Source organism: Apodemus sylvaticus, chromosome 10 (genome assembly GCF_947179515.1).
Source record: "Apodemus sylvaticus chromosome 10, mApoSyl1.1, whole genome shotgun sequence".
Lineage (NCBI taxonomy): Eukaryota > Metazoa > Chordata > Mammalia > Rodentia > Muridae > Apodemus > Apodemus sylvaticus.
This window is the reverse complement of record NC_067481.1, coordinates 97,018,705-97,035,866: the sequence shown is the minus strand read 5'-3', so window position 1 is coordinate 97,035,866 and position 17,162 is coordinate 97,018,705. Positions and strand designations below refer to the sequence as shown.

Here is a 17,162-nt window from a genome sequence, read left to right as displayed (position 1 = left end):
ACTAAACTAAGAACTCACTTTGAGTTTAATCTCCAAGGTAGCATTTCTAAAAGCTCTGAGTTGGTGGGGGTGTCCAGTTTCTGATTTCATACCGGTGCGCCACAGAAGTCTTCACCAAGAAGGAAGACTTCTTGTATTTGTGCCCCTTCAGTATTGAAACAAAAATATTGAGGACAAGTAACCCGCGTAGAAGGCCTCCCAAGCTCGCCCCTGTGCTGGCAAGTCAACCTCTTCTTCCTAATCCCAGCTCTGCAAGTGCCTGCGGAAGTTCTGGCAGCTTTCCCAGCAGATATCTGGCAGGAACTCTAGAAAAGCTCTCTGTGACACACACACCCCGACCGCGCAGTCCCGGGCCCTGGCAGGAGCTCACTCAATGCCTAGTCAGATGCCAGCGGCTGAGAGCTGGGGGGGTCTCACTCTGACCCAAGTAACGGGCTGGGATCCTCCCAGTCTGGACGCTGCGGGCTGGCTCTTCGTGACCTGGCGGGGGCGGGGCCGGCCGGAGAGGAGGAGTCTGCAGCGCTGGGCTGGAAGCGAAGCCTCTCGGGCGCTGGTGTCCCCACCGGCAGCCAAGATGGCGCTGCGTGCTGCGAGTCGCGTTCTGCTGCACGCGGGTGCGTGGCCCGGGCGGGAGAGCGGCGGCACGGCCTCACGGAGGGCTGGGTGCGCGGGCGGCGGTGGTGAGAGTCTGGGCGTGCTCACTAACGTGCTCCGGGCTGTCCGCAGGATCCCTCCTCGGGCGCAGGGAGGCCGTGGACGGCGCGCGGCGCTTCGCTAACAAGCGGGTGCTGGTGGAGACGGAGGGCGCGGCAGGTGAGTGGGAAGGCGACATCTGAGTAAATGTCCTCCGGCTGCGAGCCCACAAGTTCCGTGTGAGGTCAGGCTGGGGACGAGCACTTTGAATTTCCAAAAGCAGAAACTCACATAAACTCAGATTCTGTTTAAAACTTAAGTTCATACCGGGTAGTTTCAATGACAGAATGGTTGAGTTTTTAACGTTTTGGTTAAAGTTCCTAAAGTTATGGTCTGTTACTTAAACGATTACTTAAGAATGATTATAGCTTGCAGCGGTGGCTTATGCTTGTAAAGTCAGCTGAAGCCAGTCTGAGCCTCATGAGACAGTGTCTCAAAAATCTGACGTGAAAATAATTGGGAGTATTTTTTGAATATTTTCCTAATACTGGAGTGTGGCACAGACCCCAGCAACCATTTTCCTAGTTAATGTTTGGGAGCTATAGGTAAAGTGCCGATGCTGGGGGTTTGGGGGAGTTGAGTGGAATTTTCCAAGATGAAAGTTAATGCACTTATGGAAGAAAAACCTGGGAGAGGAGGACGGAGCTGGGCCTAGAGTTTAGGATCACATTCTAACCCTAACCCTGTTCTCTCAACAGTAATTCTTGGCACCTATCGGGTGAGGGATCACTCTACCTTGGACATGGAGGTCAAAGTCTAGATCCCTGCGTGATAGGGATCACGCTAGATCAGTGCTAGAATATTAGTGCACTGGAGAGAAGTTCCTTAATGGTAGAAACTGTCTTAACATGTGCTAGGCCTGGGCTTTAATCCCCGTACCACAAAAGTAAATAAATAAAAATACTAGAATGAATAGAGGTGAAAACAATACCATGACAAGTCAACGGATTATACACTTAAAGGTGACTAGATATTTAGACTTACTATCATGTATTTGTCATCACAATTTAATAAGTGGCATATATTTTTACATGTATATATTTACCTATATTTTTTATATATAATTTAAAGTAATAAGTAGCATGTGTATCTCCAATGTAAAAAAAAAAAAAAAAAAAGAAAAGCAAAGATGATAGCAATTGGTTTTATTTATTTATTTTGGTTTTGTAGAACCAATGATACCTATATTTCAAAGGCAAAATGAAAAAGTCCACGTGTCCCTTTAGCTTATGGGATTTTTGTTGGTTTTGTTCGTTTGAGACAGGATTTTATTTATCCCAGGCTGACCTGGAACTCATTATGTAACTGTCATTGAGACTGACCTTTGACCTCAACCCACCTGCCTCTGTGATCATAGTTTAGCACACTTCTTTACCTTTTTTTAAACAATTTATTTTATTGCCAGGCAGTGGTGTTGCACGCCTGTAATCCCAGCACTTGGGAGGCAGAGGCAGGCGGATTTCTGAGTTCCGGGCCAGCCTGGTCTATAGAGTGAGTTCCAGGACAGCCAGGGCTACACAGAGAAACCCTGTCTCAAAAAACCAAAAAAAAAAAAAAAAAAAAAATTATGTACATAGGTTTGGGGATTTTCATTTTTTTTTAATTTTTTTTTATTCGATATAATTTATTTACATTTCAAATGATTTCCCCTTTTAAGGGTATTTTCATTTTTGTTTGTTTGTTTGTTTGTTTGTTTGTTTGTTTGTTTTGGCCTGTTTGTATGTTTTGGCCTGTGGAGGACAAAAATAGGATGTTAAATCCCCTGTAACTAGAGTTACAGACAGTTATGAGCTGCCGTGTGGGTGCTGGGAATCAAACCCTGTTCCTCTAGAAAAGCAACCAGTATTCTTAACCACTAAGCCTTCTCTCTATAACCATAAACACCCTAAAGACTGAACATTGCTACCACGGGAATAGTCTCTGTCAGGGTTGATACAGGGTCTTTTTGGCAGAGGGTCTCCTTATATGAAGATGGGCTCTTTGGCCTGTTTTACCGTCTTCCCAGTGTCGCCTAGCAGGCCCTTCTAATGGGCAGACTCCTCAGATCAGCTGTGCCAAAAGCCAGAGGCATTTATGTTTGGTTTTAGATTCTGCTCAACTCACCATTAAAGATTTTATCTAGGCCGAGCAGTGGTGGCTCACGCCTTTAGTCCCAGCCCTTGGGAGGCAGAGGCAGGCAGATTTCTGAGTTTGAGGCCAGCCTGGTCTACAGAGTGAGTCCCAGGACAGCCAGGGCTACACAGAGAAACCCTGTCTCAAAAAAACAAAAAATAAGAAAAAGAAAGATTGTATCTTCTGTGCGCCAGGGGGTCGGTTACCACTCCCACAATGACCAAGTTCACCTGTTTTCTCTTTTGTTATGTCAGGTTCACCTTTTGCCTCTTTACCTTTCCCCTAGTGCCCTCAGCCGAGCCAGACTTTTCAGATCTTTTTCTGCCATCTAACCTAGAGGTGTTTGCCCTATGCAGGCCTCTAACTGGGCCACAGTTACCTCTTCCACTTAAGTTAAAGGTCTTAACAGAACCCACTTGGCACCTGCGTCCTCAGCTGAGAGGCTGCTTGTGATCTGGGAGCCCTTTGAGCACTGCCGATGCCAGTGAGCGGCAGAGCGCAGCAGAGCCAGTACTTCTGGAGGCCCGCCCTGGCCTTCTGCACTTAGACTACAGTGACTGTGCCAGAGCCCAGGGCTGTGACGGGCACCTGGAGCCGGCATTTTCAGCCACGGTGGGTAAATGAGTGGGAGTTGATCCCCCACTAGAAACCTTGCGTATCTGGGTCTGAGAGGTTTCTGTTGCCTCTTCCTCTGAAGACCAGTACAGAAAAACAAGAGGGATTGCACAAACGGATGAGTTAAAGACAGGAAAGGTGAGGGCGGCCTGACCCAAACAGTCAGGGGCGCTCTGCCCGCTGCCATCTTGCAAGACACCAAAGTCACAGCCCAGATGGATCGTCTCTGCTACCGGCTCCTTGGTGTCTTTGGACTTGAAGCACAGTGCAGTGGGAGTAGCAAGCCGCTACAGTGTTGTCGGGCTTTGGGGTGTCAGGGAAACCTTTACTTCTAACTACAGTAGGTTCCTCGACAGACACGAATCTCCAGGCAGGTGGGCTGCCTTAAAAATCAGATGGTCGCCTGTGGATACTGGAAAGATGGGGAACACGCAGGGACCTGAGGCAGGTGCCATCCAAAGAACACGTGTTTCCTGTGCCCTTAGGACTGGGTGGCTTATGCCTGGAAATGGAGGTCTGTGGGTACTCCTTTTAATCTGTGTGTGTGTGTGTGTGTGTGTGTGAATGTGGGTATGCCAGTGTGTGTGTGTGTGTGAGTGTGAATGAGGGTGTGCCAGTGTGTGTGTGTGTGAATGTGAATGTGGGTGTGCCAGTGTGTGTATGTATGTGTGTGTGTGAATGAGGGTGTGCCAGTGTGTGTGTGTGTGTGTGGGTGTGCCTGTGTGTGTGTGTGTGTGTGTGTGTGTGTGTGTGTGTGTGTGTGAGACTGAATGTGAATGAGGGTGTACCAGTGTGTGTGTGTGTGTGTGTGTATGTGTGTGTGTGTGTGTGTGTGTGAATGAATGTGAATGAGGATGTGCCAGTGTGTGTGTGCATGCATGTTCTCTTTTCTGAGGCCCAGAACCCAGAGAGCTTACAAATTCCAGTTAGAACAGCTATCCAGCTTGCTCTGGGAATCCTGTCTGCCTACAGAGTGCTGGGATCACCAGTGACGGCCTTGCCTGTCCAGCTTCTATGTGGGCTCTAGGGACCAGAGCCCCAGGCCTCTGCCACTGTCTTTATGTGGCCTTCTTGCACCTTTCCTCTCATGAGGACAGCAGTCCTATTGAACATAAGGACCATTCTAGTGTGACCTCACCTGGCTTACTGCTTTCCTGAGACAGGGTCTCACATAGCCCACTGGCCTATGTAGCTGTTTCTTCTCGGGTAGAAGGGCATCTGGGACTTGGAAGCCAGGAACCACACAGCTCTGAGGGGAAAAGGTATCCCAGTGGAAGGGTGTCCTAAGACCCAGAGCCCAAGAACCATACAGCACTGAGATTGGGCAGCATCCCAATGGAGAGGCATCTGGAGATACGGGAACCACAGAGCTCTGAGAGGTAGCACCCTCCTCAGCAGAGTTGTTGCAGCTCCAGGAGAGGGGATCCCCAGCTGAGCTGAGCACTTCAGGGGCCCAGCCCCACTCCTTCTCTCCCCTTCTTCTCTTCATTGCTTCGTGTCTTCTACCAATGAGAGAGTCACACCAGGCAGCAAATCTGGAGGGTCCAGGATGTAGAAGGGTGAATCCAGGAGTGGCTACCTATGCTCACAGGAGCGCACAGCGGGGAGCTGAGCATAAGGCGGGGCTTCTATAGGATTTCTTAAGAGGTGGAACTTTTCAGAGCAGAGCTTTCTGGACCAAGGATTGGTGAGATTTCAAGTCCTGAGCTTCCCAAGGTTTGGTGGGGTTTTTTACCTCCTCTTCCCCTCTTCCATGGGTTGGGATGGAAAGACCTTCTTGGCCACAGGCAGCTTCGCCTGAGGCACCATCACTGCTGGGGGAGGCTGGAGAGGAGGTGTCACCATCGTGGAACCCCCCCCACCCCACCCCCCGCCGCAGGACAGCTCCTCCAGTGTTTATTCCACAAAAGCAGACGATCCACCATGAATAGCCCCTGTGGTGGCTGAGGAAGTGTCTTGGTGCCGCCCTGGTGTTTTCCTGCAGCTGCAGGCTGAGGCCTGCCTCTTGACAGCTGTTGCAGCACGCCGCTAAGACTGTAGCGACCAACTTTATGTTCATCCAGAAATGACCTTGAACTCTGATTCCCCTACCTCTGCCTCCTTCAGAGTCATCTTTCCAGCCCTTTTAAGGATATTTTAGAGTTCATTCCTAAGAGATTCTTTAGAGTGTGATTTGGAGTTAGTATCTTTATGTATTATTTTGAAATGGAATCCCACGCTGACTGAGTTTCTTGCCTGTGCTCCCAGGTGCTACAAGTAAAGGTGGGTTTTTTTGTTTGGTTGGTTTATTTTAAATGTTGTTTCTGTTTGTTTTTATGTTTTCTGTATAGAAAATGAAAGTAGATTCCCTATTGCAGGGGAGGGGGGTTCTCTGTAGCCCGCTGACCTAAAACTGCAACCTGCCTACTTTTTTAAAAGTTGAAATTGCTAGGCAATGTTGGCACACACCTTTCAACCCAGCACTCCGAAGGCAGACGCAGATGGACATCTTCAAGTTGGAGACCAGCCTGGTCTGTATAGTGAGTTGCAGGGCAGCCAAGTCTACGCAATGAGACTGTATCCAAAAAAGAAAAAAAAAAAAAAAAAAAAAAAACCTCGTTTATTTTTGCCGAGCCAGAGCAGATGGGACTATTAGCCACTTCCCTCCCCTCGCTGGACTTGTCATGTGGACTGTCTCCATCTCCCGGGCTCCCTGAGGTGCCTACTCAGGCTAGGCCTCAGTGATGCCTTCCTAGATTGGCACAGCTCCCTGGAGCTATTAAGTACCTAAGCAGAGCCAGGGAGGCCTGACTGCCGTAGAGTGTGTCTCCTGCCTCCGTTGGGATATCTCTGAAAGAAGGAACCTGAAAGGATGACAGAGGCACGGATGAGGCATCCAGGGGCTCCTGCCCAGTGCCTGGTTATTTGCTTCTTTTAGAGAAGCAGGACTCTGTCAAGCCTGTATTTAAAGGCGTGGTTTTCAGATGTGTCACCCTATAGCGAATAATATGCAGTAGCCAAGGACAGCCTAACACGAATTGTAAACTTACTTAACACATGAGTTGTTTTGTTTTTTGTTTGTTTTAGTAACTAATTGTATATTTCTCTTGTTTGTTTTATTTGATGTCCACAAACAAATTTATTTACTTATTTGGCTTAATAAACAGGGTTTCTCTTTGTAGCATAGATAGATAGATGGATGGATGGATGGATGGATGGATGGATGGATGGATAGATAGATAGATAGATGGATGGATGGATGGATAGATAGATAGATGGATGGATGGATGGATGGATGGATGGATAGATAGATAGATAGAGACAGATACTTTATTGTACATTTAGTTTAATTTCAAATTTTATTTATGTTTCTCTGTGTGTGCCTCCGTGTATGTGGGTGATGGTCACAGTTCAAAATTTTCAATGACTGTGGTAGGCTGCCATCTTGTCTGGTGACCTCGCCAAGGTCCATTATACAATTCTTGAATGTGAACTTTGTAAATGGCAATGGCATGTTGCAGAGTCAAAAGGCTGGATGTGGCGGTTAGACCACGTGCCAAGCTGTGTGTCTGTCATGCTGGGTGAGCATGTTGAGCTCAAAGCCTCAGAACCACAATAGCACGTTCCCAGCCAGGCTGTCTCCCTCCGTGAGCAGAGCTGGCAGCCTGGGCTCATGCCCACCTCAGTGTCTCGAGCTTTGCAGGTCCCAGGTCCTCTGATACTGCCGCCCTTGGTGAAACTAGAAATTTCTGGCAAATTCCACTTCTTGCCTCCAGCAGGGAGAGCATCATACCTCTCCATGGACTAGTTCTGCCTTCTAGGGTGCCGTGACCTCTAAAGATCGCGGACGGGCAAGAGTCTTGATGGCGGTACCCTACACCCCGGTGTCGCGTCCAGTGTCGTGTCCGTGTCCCCTGCCTAAGGATGAGAAGGGTTGTTCATGATCTAACATAGGCTTAGGTGCCCCTTTGTCCAAGTACTTAGAGCAGCTGCAGAATCTTTGTTCTCAAGAGGACTAGTGACATTGTCCTGGGTGCCTGAGACAGGACTTAACCTTGACCCTTCAGGAGGGTCATTATTCAGGGGATTTGAGATCGAGAAGCCAAGGGAGCAGAGTGAGGCTGCCCTCGGGTACACAGAACTCACCATCCATCCACACCCTCACCAGAAACCACATTTCCCAAATCCTGTATTTTCTTTACCTGCTAAGCCTCCTACCTGAACCATTTTTGCTTGTTTTTTTGTTTTTGTTTCTCTCTCACTCTCTCTTTCTTTCTCTCTCTCTCTCTCTCTCTCTTTCTCTCTCTCTCTCTCTCTCTCTCTCTCTCTCTCTCTCTCTCTCTTGGATTTGGTTTTTTCGAGACAGGGTTTCTCTGTGTAGTCCTGGCTGTCCTGGAACTCACTCTGTAGACCAGGCTGGCCTCGAACTCAGAAATCCGCCTGCCTCTGCCTCCCAAGTGCTGGGATTACAGGCATGTGCCACCACCGCCCGGCTTGTTTGTTTTTCAAGATAGGGTTTCTCGGAACTTGCTTCAAAGACCAGGCTGGCCTCAGACTCAGATACCTGCCTCTGTGCTTCCTAAGTACTGGGGTCAAAGGTGTGCACCTCCACACCCAGCTCCTGGCTGAAGGTTTTTTTTGGGGGGGGGAGGGGTTAAGACAGGATTCCTTTGTATAGCCCTGGCTGTCCTAGAACTAGCCCTGTAGACCAGGCTGGCCTAAAACTCAGAGGTCTACCCATCTCTGCCCCTGAATGTTGTGATTAAAGGTCTGTGCCACCACCACCTGGCCTGCCTAAACTTTTAAAACCAAATTCTGCAGCTTCTACAGCCAGACTGAGGCCCAGGGGTGGGCAGGTGCAGCTTGCACTGAGCCCTTTCTGAAGACCTCCTCTTTTCTAAACTAGGGATTGCCGTGATGAAGTTCCGGAACCCTCCAGTGAATTCCCTCAGCCTGGAGTTTCTGACAGAGTTCATCATCAGCCTGGAAAAGCTGGAAAATGACAAGAGCATCCGAGGTGTCATCCTCACTTCGGTACGTACCTGGTCAAGCCACACACACCCCAGCCCTGGCTGCGGTAGGGGTAAGAACCTGGAAGATCTGGAGCCCTCTAGCACATGGGACTGAGTCAACCGTAATCACCACTAGGGACCCTAGACAGTTTCCTGGAAAGCAGGTTTCGAAGCATTTACCTATAAAAGTATTTCTTCTCCTTTTGTAATTGGTGTCTCGGAAATTTAAAATCTGGCTTCTCTCAGCTCTGCTTGGCCTCAAACTACCTCTGGTGATCTGTTCTAATTAATCTTCTGTGTCCTTTTCATCCTTTACATTCTCGGCTAATTTTGTCTTCATCCTTGTCTAGCTTGTTCTTCAACCTGTCTCTGTAAAACGCTTCTGGTAAATCTCTCTCTCTCTCTCTCTCTCTCTCTCTCTCTCTCTCTCCCCCCCCCCCCTCTCCTGGTGAGAGTTGGGAAGATCCTATTCTGTCAAATCTTCTTTCTCTGATTCCGTCACTTTGTCTGCCACTCAATAAGATGTCACTTTCCAACATGGCTGCTTCCTTCCACCGTAGCCTTTACCTTCATGGTTTAGGATTAAAGATGTGTGCTAAGGCTGAGCCACACCACAACTAGAAACAACTTTTTTTTCAGTAAATTATACATCTTGGGGTTCATTGTGTGACCAAATGTCTGGTTAGGGTTTACATTTACCAGGCCCAGACTTTCCACAGGAACCTGCTGAGCACTCTCCTTGGAACTCTGTCGGGAGCAAAGTCTTTCCAGGAGCCACCTGAGGTCACCTAGTCATTGGCAGGCGCAGCAAGGATCTCCAGGCTGCCTTCCCCCAGGAGGCTACAGGTGTCTGAGCCAGTCTCAGCAGGACATATGCCTCCAGGGCATGAGTCTGCTCTTCTTTGGGGCTCCTAAGTCAGGTATCAGAGGGCAAGTTCTGCCATCTGAATCTGGCATTGCCCACAGTGCTGGTGAGAGCTGATGTCCGCACCCAGGGGAGGTTGTACAATAGATAAGGAAGTCCTCAGAGTTTGGGTCTCTGGCCAGCCTGGGCATGGCGTCCCCTGCCCTTCTCAGTGCAAGGACATGACATCAGATGTGGAGCCGGATGGATTATTTCAGTCACTTTGGTCTTGTCATTTGGAGTCAGGTTCTTGTGTCCCAGACTGGTCTCCAACTATAGTCAAGGCCAGCCTGGCCACCATGCCAGTCTGTGAGGGGCTGAGAGCCCGACCCAGTCTTTGTGGTTGCTAGGCCAGTGTTCTTCCCACTGAGCTACACACACATATATATATGTATATGTATATGTATATGTATATGTATATACACATATGTGTATATATATGTATATATATATGTGTGTATATATATATACACACATATTCTTTTTCTCCTCCTCCTCCTCCTCCTCCTCCTCCTCCTTTTTCTTTCTTTTGGGGAATGATGCTGGAGATTGAAGCCAGACCTTCTGAATTCTGGACAAGTGTTCTGCTACTGTGACACTTTCCTCAGCCCTATACCCTATGTAAGGTGGGGTGACAGTGCCACCAGCTCTCAAATTAGGCTCAGAACACAGATGTCTCCCCATGCTGCATGCTACAGTAATACCGAGAGCAGACTAATGAGTGGAAAGCTAATATTCACCACATCCCACGGGGCGATACCTCCGAGAGAATCAGTCACTACCCGGGACCATTCATTCCTGTGCTTTTTATCACTGGAAGTATTAGTTTATTTATTGAGACCATAGCCTTAGCAGTTCATCTCACAGCTAATATCACTGCAGGCCACCTTTAATGCATCTGATTGTGAGATACATTAGTACTAATAAGCATTGGTCCACAAAGTGCCACAATTACATTGATTATTTTTTTTAAAGATATATTTATATATGTGTATATGAGTACACTGTAGCTGTCTTCTTCAGACACACCAGCACCTGTACAGGGCATCAGATCCCATTAGAGATGGTTATCAGCTACATTTGGTTGCTGAGAATTGAACTAAAGACCTTTGGAAGAGCAGACAGTGCTCTTAACAGCTGAGCCATCTCTCTCTAGCCCTACAGTAATTATTCTTATCCCATTAACTGTCCTAGAATTTGCTGTGGGCCTTCTGTGTTTATACCCTCTAGTTAGTCTTTATTTACATGATAACACATATTGACCCACGAAATGCACTCATGTAATGTAAGCCAAGCCCAACACCATTAACTGGAGTCCTCTTGACCCTCTGACCTCTGGCCTAATGTTTCAGTTAGGGTTTCCATTGCTAAGAGACGCCATGACTAAGCCAACTCTTATAAAAACATTTAGCTGGGGCTGCCTTACAGGTTCAGAGGTTCAGTCCATTTATCGTCAAGGCATAGCAGAATCCAGGCAGGCCTGGCACTGAAGGAACTGAGAATTCTATGTCTTGTTCCAAAGGCAAAAAGGAAAAAATTACCTCCTGTCTTCCATGCAGCTAGGAAGAGGGTCTCAAAGCCCACCCCCATAGTGACACCCTTCCTCCAACAAGGTCACACCCACTCCAGCAAGGCCACACCTCCCAATGGTGCCACTCACTCCTGGGCAGAGCAGATTCAAACCAGCACACCTAGTAATGTGATTCCATTTCAACCCTTTCTCTTACTGTCCTCAGGCCTTATACCAAATACTCTTAGCATGTAACAGTGATGATGTGACATTATTCAAGAGTAAACATCCCAAGGCCATCACACCCTACAGAACAACAGAAAGACCTTTGTTGTCTTATTGTTTCTGAAGTCTTTTTCTTCCCCTGCAGGGTTTTTACCTGAGCTGTCTATCTTCCCTGCCTTGTCCCCTCACACGAGCTAGGTGGAGATGCTGACCACCTGCAGGAACTGTTCACTGGCTGCTCTCCGCAGCCTCTCCCACCCCCATGTGGTGCATCAGGTGTCCTACCACCGGGGCTTTCACACAGCTTACCACAGCTGGTAGAGGGAAAGTAAAATCCCATAGGCCAAGCCTTGCTAGTTACAACCGCGTTCAGACTGTACTTTACCATTCTCCGAGCCTCAGAACACTTGGAAACATCGTTTTCTGCTCTTACCGCCCATGCATTTGCCATAATTTTCTTTATGGAAACACCAATAACAACTGTAGACTTTGGAAATTGGTTAGTCCCCTTAATAATTGGAGCTCCGGAATGACATTCCCATGAAGCGTTGATGAATATTCTACTGAGAGGACGTATTATTTGGAGGTGATTTGTATTGTAGAGGTTATAATGAGAACCATCGTGGTGCAGGTGTCTGGACGCTCAGAATAGTGGTAATATTCCCAAGAGCCCTAGAAAATACTGAGGGAAAACTGTAGCGTCTACTCTGACAGATGTAATTTTAGAATGAGCTTTTGCTTATGTGTCATCTGGAATACATTCTGAAAAAAGGGAAATCGGTGGACAAAAGTATCCACTACAGAGAAGACGGAGGAGAAGCGAGCCACTAGGGACCATGGAGGACGGCTCCAAGTGAAACGATGGATAGAGCAGTTCCAGTGAGGCCCCCAACGTAAAGAGGCAGGAAATAAAGTGTAGGGCACACAGGATAGCAGTAATGCTTTCTCATGACATGCAGTCATCTGGGGCCTTGAGCTCCAGTCGCAGCAGCAGTAATTACTGTAGCTGACGGGAAGTAAGCTGAGTGTCTACATCAAGGCCTACTGTGGATATGTGACAAGCCCATGTGATAAATCTTAAGAAACTAATAGAGGACATATCAGAACTATTTCTGTATATCCAGTGGCTGTGGCTCACAGCTTAAATCCTGACCCTCAGATTTAGGAACAGAGGGCAGGAAGGACAGAGGCAGGAAGATCTCTGTGAGTTTGAGGCCAGCCTGGTCTACAGATGGAGTTCCAGGACAGCCAGGACTGTATGGGGAAACCTTGTCTCAAAAACAAAACAAACAACAACAACAAAAAAAAAAAAAACAACCAGAGGGAAAGGGAGAGACTGCTGTAATTAGGACAGATCACACCAATAATGGGGTGTGATGTTTGTGTTGTGACTGGTGGTTTCACGGGAATGATGATAGTGATAAAAGTAACTGCCCCCAGGATAGAGGAGACAGCATCAACTAAATGAAGGGAGAAAACAGTTCATCTAGAGATGCCCCTGGCGAACTGGACTCCCAGCTAATGGGGATCATCAGTTCAGCCAGTTCCTGCTGCCGCTTCCTGCTACCCCTAATGCCAGGAGGAACCAAAAGTTTATACTATTTGTGGGAATAAGCACCAGATTCTCTCTACATAGGCCATATTTACAGACACCAGAAGTGAGAGTTTGAATGTGACTTAGGAGACTCAGAAATCTATCAGTGTAACCTGTAGTACTTTACTTTCCTTCTCATGAAATCTGCCCTGGAGAGGTGGCTCTGTGGTTAGAGCACTGGCTGCTTTGGAAGAGGGCCTGGGTTCACTTCCCAGAACCCACAAAGAGACACACAATCATCTAGAACTCCATCCCAATCCCCAGGGGATCCGACACCATCTTCTGGCTTCTGCAGGCACCAGGCAGACAAAACACCCATCCATACACGTAAATAAAAAATTAAAAATAAAACCTAAATCCGCTGCTACCTTCCAAGTGCTGAGATTACAGATATTTGCCACCAAGACCATGTTGTTGTTGTTGTTCCTCCATATGGCCATTGTCCTGTCATCCTCTACTCATGGTGGAGATGACCCACAGGTCCGTTGTACCCAGTCTTATTAGAAGCATCTGAATTGGTCATGTATAGTGATGCCCTTTTAATCCCAGCACTCGGGAGGCAGGGGCAGGCAGATCTCTGGGTTCGAGGCCAGCCTGGTCTACAGAGTGAGTTCCAGGACAGCCAGGGCTACCCAGAGAGACGGGATGTTGGTGGGGATGGGGCTTGTGAATTAGCACAGTTGAGTTTTTTACCTTACAGGAAAGGGGTGCATTTCATGAGAACACTGAGATCAGCCCACAAGTGGGCATCAGTTCATGCCCAGGAAAAATGGACTCAGCTGCACTGTTGACTCCAGAGTCACAGAGGATGTCTGTCTGTCTATCTGTCTGTCTACTCCCTCATCTGACAGAAGGTGCAAATCTACCCACGAACTCAAGCCCTGGCTAAGAAACCACACAGAGGGGAGAACCCCAGGTGGGATTTTAACCTTGACGCGCTGGAGCCATTTCCCAGGATTTGGTGCTGGCCCTGGCTCGCGGCTCTGCCCCGCCCACTTTCCGCAGCCCACTGGCCTTCCTCCAGCTGAGTTCTCACCGGACCTGCTCTGGTAGCCGTCAGACCTGAAACATCCAGCTGAAGGCCTACGTGTGCTGCTGTGTCATTCTAGATCTTCTGCCCTAGCACTTAGTTTCTGCCCTTGCTCAACCTTGGAGGTTAGATCAGAACCTGGGCCCCTGAGGGACAGGAGGACTGAGCACAAGTGTGCCCAGGTGTCTCCAAACAGCACCCACTGTCACCTGTTCCAGGTTGAAGTTAGGAAAAGACAAACATTCTAGAAAGTAGTCAGCCCAGGGGAAGGTCCAGGGTATGTCCTTAGCACCCTCAGTTCTGGACTCCTTGGAAGCACCACCTTACCAGCCAGACATGACCCCCAACCCTGTTTCTCCCTGCAGGAACGCCCAGGTATCTTCTCAGCTGGTCTGGACTTGCTGGAGATGTATGGCCGGAACCCGGCCCACTACTCTGAGTACTGGAAGGCTGTGCAGGAGCTGTGGCTGAGGCTCTACATGTCCAACCTGACCTTAATGTCTGCCATCAATGTGAGTGCCCCTCCTACCCCCCCACACACAGTTTTCAAGGGCCTGCCCAGGAGCAGGGGACACTCACTTTGAACTCCCTGGGCCAGACAGACACAACAGAGGAAAAGCCACTGGGTGGGGACTAGGGCCTGGATAGCCGGAGTGAACCCTAAGCAGATCTACACTTAGGAAGTGGTGTCCTATCTGACCACTTCTCGCCAGTCAGGGGTGATGCACACCTTTAGTTCTAACACGCGAGGAGCAGAGGCAGGCTGGTCTACAATGCGAGTTCCAGGACAGCCAGTCAGATGCACAGAGAAACCCAGTCATAAAAACAAACCCAAAAATAAAAAATAAAATAAAAACACCAACAACCAAGAGAAAAAACCCAGGGTTCTCTGAGTGGGTGTGACTCTAAGGATCAGCGCCATGGGAGCCGAAAGGAAGGCGTGAAGGGACAAAGTCAGGTCTCAGAGAACGCGAGGGCCCGTCCCAGGCATCCTGGGCGCACTGCGCACTGACAGCTCTATAGCAAGACACCTAAGTAAATACTTAGAAGCTACAAAAGGCGAAGCAACTTGCTGTCCTGAGTAAAACACTAGAGTCCTATGCCCGCGCCTCTGAGCCTCTTAGGACCCCAGCTGCTGACCCAAGGTGCCGGTCGCAGTTTACACTCCTATCAGACATACTTGGCCCAGACCCCAGTCCAGTGTCATGACTTCTTACCTCCTGCTGGGTGGTGGTAGCACATGCCTTTAATCCCAGCACTTGGGAGGCAGAGGCAGGAGGATTTCTGAGTTTGAGGCCAGCCTGGTCTATAATTAGTTCCAGGACAGCCAGGGCTACACAGAGAAACCCTGCCTCAGAAAACAGAGAGAGAGAGCTCTTACCCATCCTCAGCCCTTGGAAGCATGGGCACCCTCTGCCCGGCCTAGGGAATATTACTGGGAACTGGAACACCTTCTGACCGATTCTCTTGCTTGTCTCTGCAGGGAGCCTCTCCAGCTGGAGGCTGCCTCTTGGCTCTTACCTGTGACTACAGGATTATGGCTGACAACCCCAAGTATACCATAGGATTGAATGAGAGCCTGCTGGGCATCGTTGCCCCCTTCTGGTAATACAAGGGACTACAGCCATTCTTTATGTTAGCATCCTGCTTGGACATCCCCTCATAGCTCAGAGGTGAAGGATGGCTTCTTTACAGGTTAAAAGACAACTATGTGAACACCATCGGGCACCGAGCGGCAGAGCGTGCCCTTCAGCTGGGGACGCTCTTCCCACCAGCAGAGGCCCTCAAGGTGGGTGTGGTGGATGAGGTGGTACCCGAGGATCAGGTACACAGCAAGACTCGCTCAGTGATGGCCAAGTGGTTGGCTATTCCAGGTAAGAAGCAAGCAGTGGGTATCTTTGGGGCAAGTGGGTAAAGGAAGCCCTTTCTCATTCTGGCGAGCCATGCTGGTGACACCACAAGTCCTCACAAGTTGGGATCTGGGACAGTAGGCTGTGCTATGGTCTGTTTCTATGATTCTGCGGAGCAGGAGTGCGCTCTACAGGTCATGAGACTGCTGCTGAGTGGGACTCTTACAGAAGAGAGGAGCCATCAGAGACACCGCAGGCCACACAGCTGGCATGCGGTGAATCTGCAGAGACACCAGGACGTTTTGGTGTTTGACTTTTTTGAGACAGGGTCTCACTGTGTGGCTAAGGTTTTCCTGAGGCAACCTACGTACTCTGTGTCTTCAGGTTTGGAATCTCCCCAGTGTTGGAATACAGGCGTGTGCTACCAGCTCGAACACCGAGCTTTTAATGTTATAGATTTCCCAAATTATAAAGCGTCTGGGCCAGCCTCCTCGGAACCCTCTTCTCTAGGGGCGCCAGTTGCTAGTCCCCCATGCACTAGCAAGCGCTTACGGATTTGAAATATGTGGTCAGTAATAGAATTCAATGAAAAAGACATCTGTGGGGTTGAAGATGGAGCTCAGGGCCCCATCCGTGCTCTACCACTGACTTGTGTGCCAAGCCCTAAAAAAGTGACTGTTACATGCCTGTAATGCTGCACATTAGACTTAGACCACCCTAAGTCACAGGGAGACGGCCTCAGCAACAGCAGTAAACACTCTCTCAGCAGTCTCCTGTCTGCTCCTACCTTTTATCTATGTTGGTTTGTTTTGACGGGATATTCGTACGTGTTTCAGGCTGACCCTGGATGCCCTAGCCCACCTTAGCTGCCCAAATGCTTTCTCTGATTTTCTGAACTCTCTAGGAGAGTCCGTATTTCAACACTTAGAAAGTGTGGAGGGGCCGGAGTGGCCCCACACACCACACAGGTGAGTTTCACGAGTAACCCCATTTTCTTCAGATCATTCTCGGCAGCTGACAAAGAACATGATGCGAAAGGCTACGGCAGACAACCTCATCAAGCAGCGAGAGGCCGACATCCAGAATTTTGCCAGTTTCATCTCCAGAGACTCCATCCAGAAGTCCCTGCACATGTACCTGGAAAAGCTGAAGCAGAAGAAGGGCTAGCCTGCGGCTGCCACACGGGTGTTTAGTCACATGTGCCTTCTAGGGACCCACTGTCCCAAGATTATAAACAAGGTGTTTTCTAACTTATAAACTCTGTGTTCCTGACCTTAAAATGTCCTGTCCCAGGAATGGAGAGGTGGGTCAATGGTTAAGAGCACTAGCTGCTGTTACAGAGGACGCAGGTTCAATTCCCAGCACCCCCATGGTGGCTCATAGCCCTCTGTAACTACAGTTCCAAGGGAGCCAATGCCCCCTCTGGCCTCCAAGGGCACTTCATATGAAGCATGTGGTACACATACAAACAGACGTGCAAAACACCCATGTACAGTGTGTGTGTGTGTGTGTGTCTAACAGTCCTGTTAGCTGGGTAGAAGTAGGTCTGTCAGTACAGTGCTGACCGTGCTATCGTGAGATCTTGAACAAAGCAAGACATGGTGGATGTGCTCACTCCCAGTGCTGGGGTCCCTGGGG

At 48.8% G+C, this 17,162-nt stretch overlaps 1 protein-coding gene across 1 annotated transcript; it reads left to right on the top strand.

Annotated features, from left to right (window-relative positions):
- The first annotated feature begins 500 nt into the window (after positions 1-500).
- On the top strand, positions 501-16,782 carry Eci1 (enoyl-CoA delta isomerase 1). Its single transcript, XM_052194537.1, has 7 exons — positions 501-614; positions 727-813; positions 8,306-8,433; positions 14,040-14,186; positions 15,158-15,279; positions 15,370-15,548; positions 16,525-16,782. The coding sequence occupies exons 1-7, from the start codon at positions 575-577 to the stop codon at positions 16,689-16,691; spliced, it is 870 nt and encodes a 289-aa protein (XP_052050497.1). The 5' UTR covers positions 501-574; the 3' UTR covers positions 16,692-16,782.
- Positions 16,783-17,162: the final 380 nt, after the last annotated feature.

Bases quoted from the DNA above. Each gene is read 5' to 3' on its own strand.
- Eci1 (XM_052194537.1), top strand. From the start codon at position 575: ATGGCGCTGCGTGCTGCGAGTCGCGTTCTGCTGCACGCGG. The intron at 15,280-15,369 runs GTAATACAAGGG...GCTTCTTTACAG, and splicing joins GGCATCGTTGCCCCCTTCTG to GTTAAAAGACAACTATGTGA. The intron at 15,549-16,524 runs GTAAGAAGCAAG...CATTTTCTTCAG, and splicing joins CAAGTGGTTGGCTATTCCAG to ATCATTCTCGGCAGCTGACA.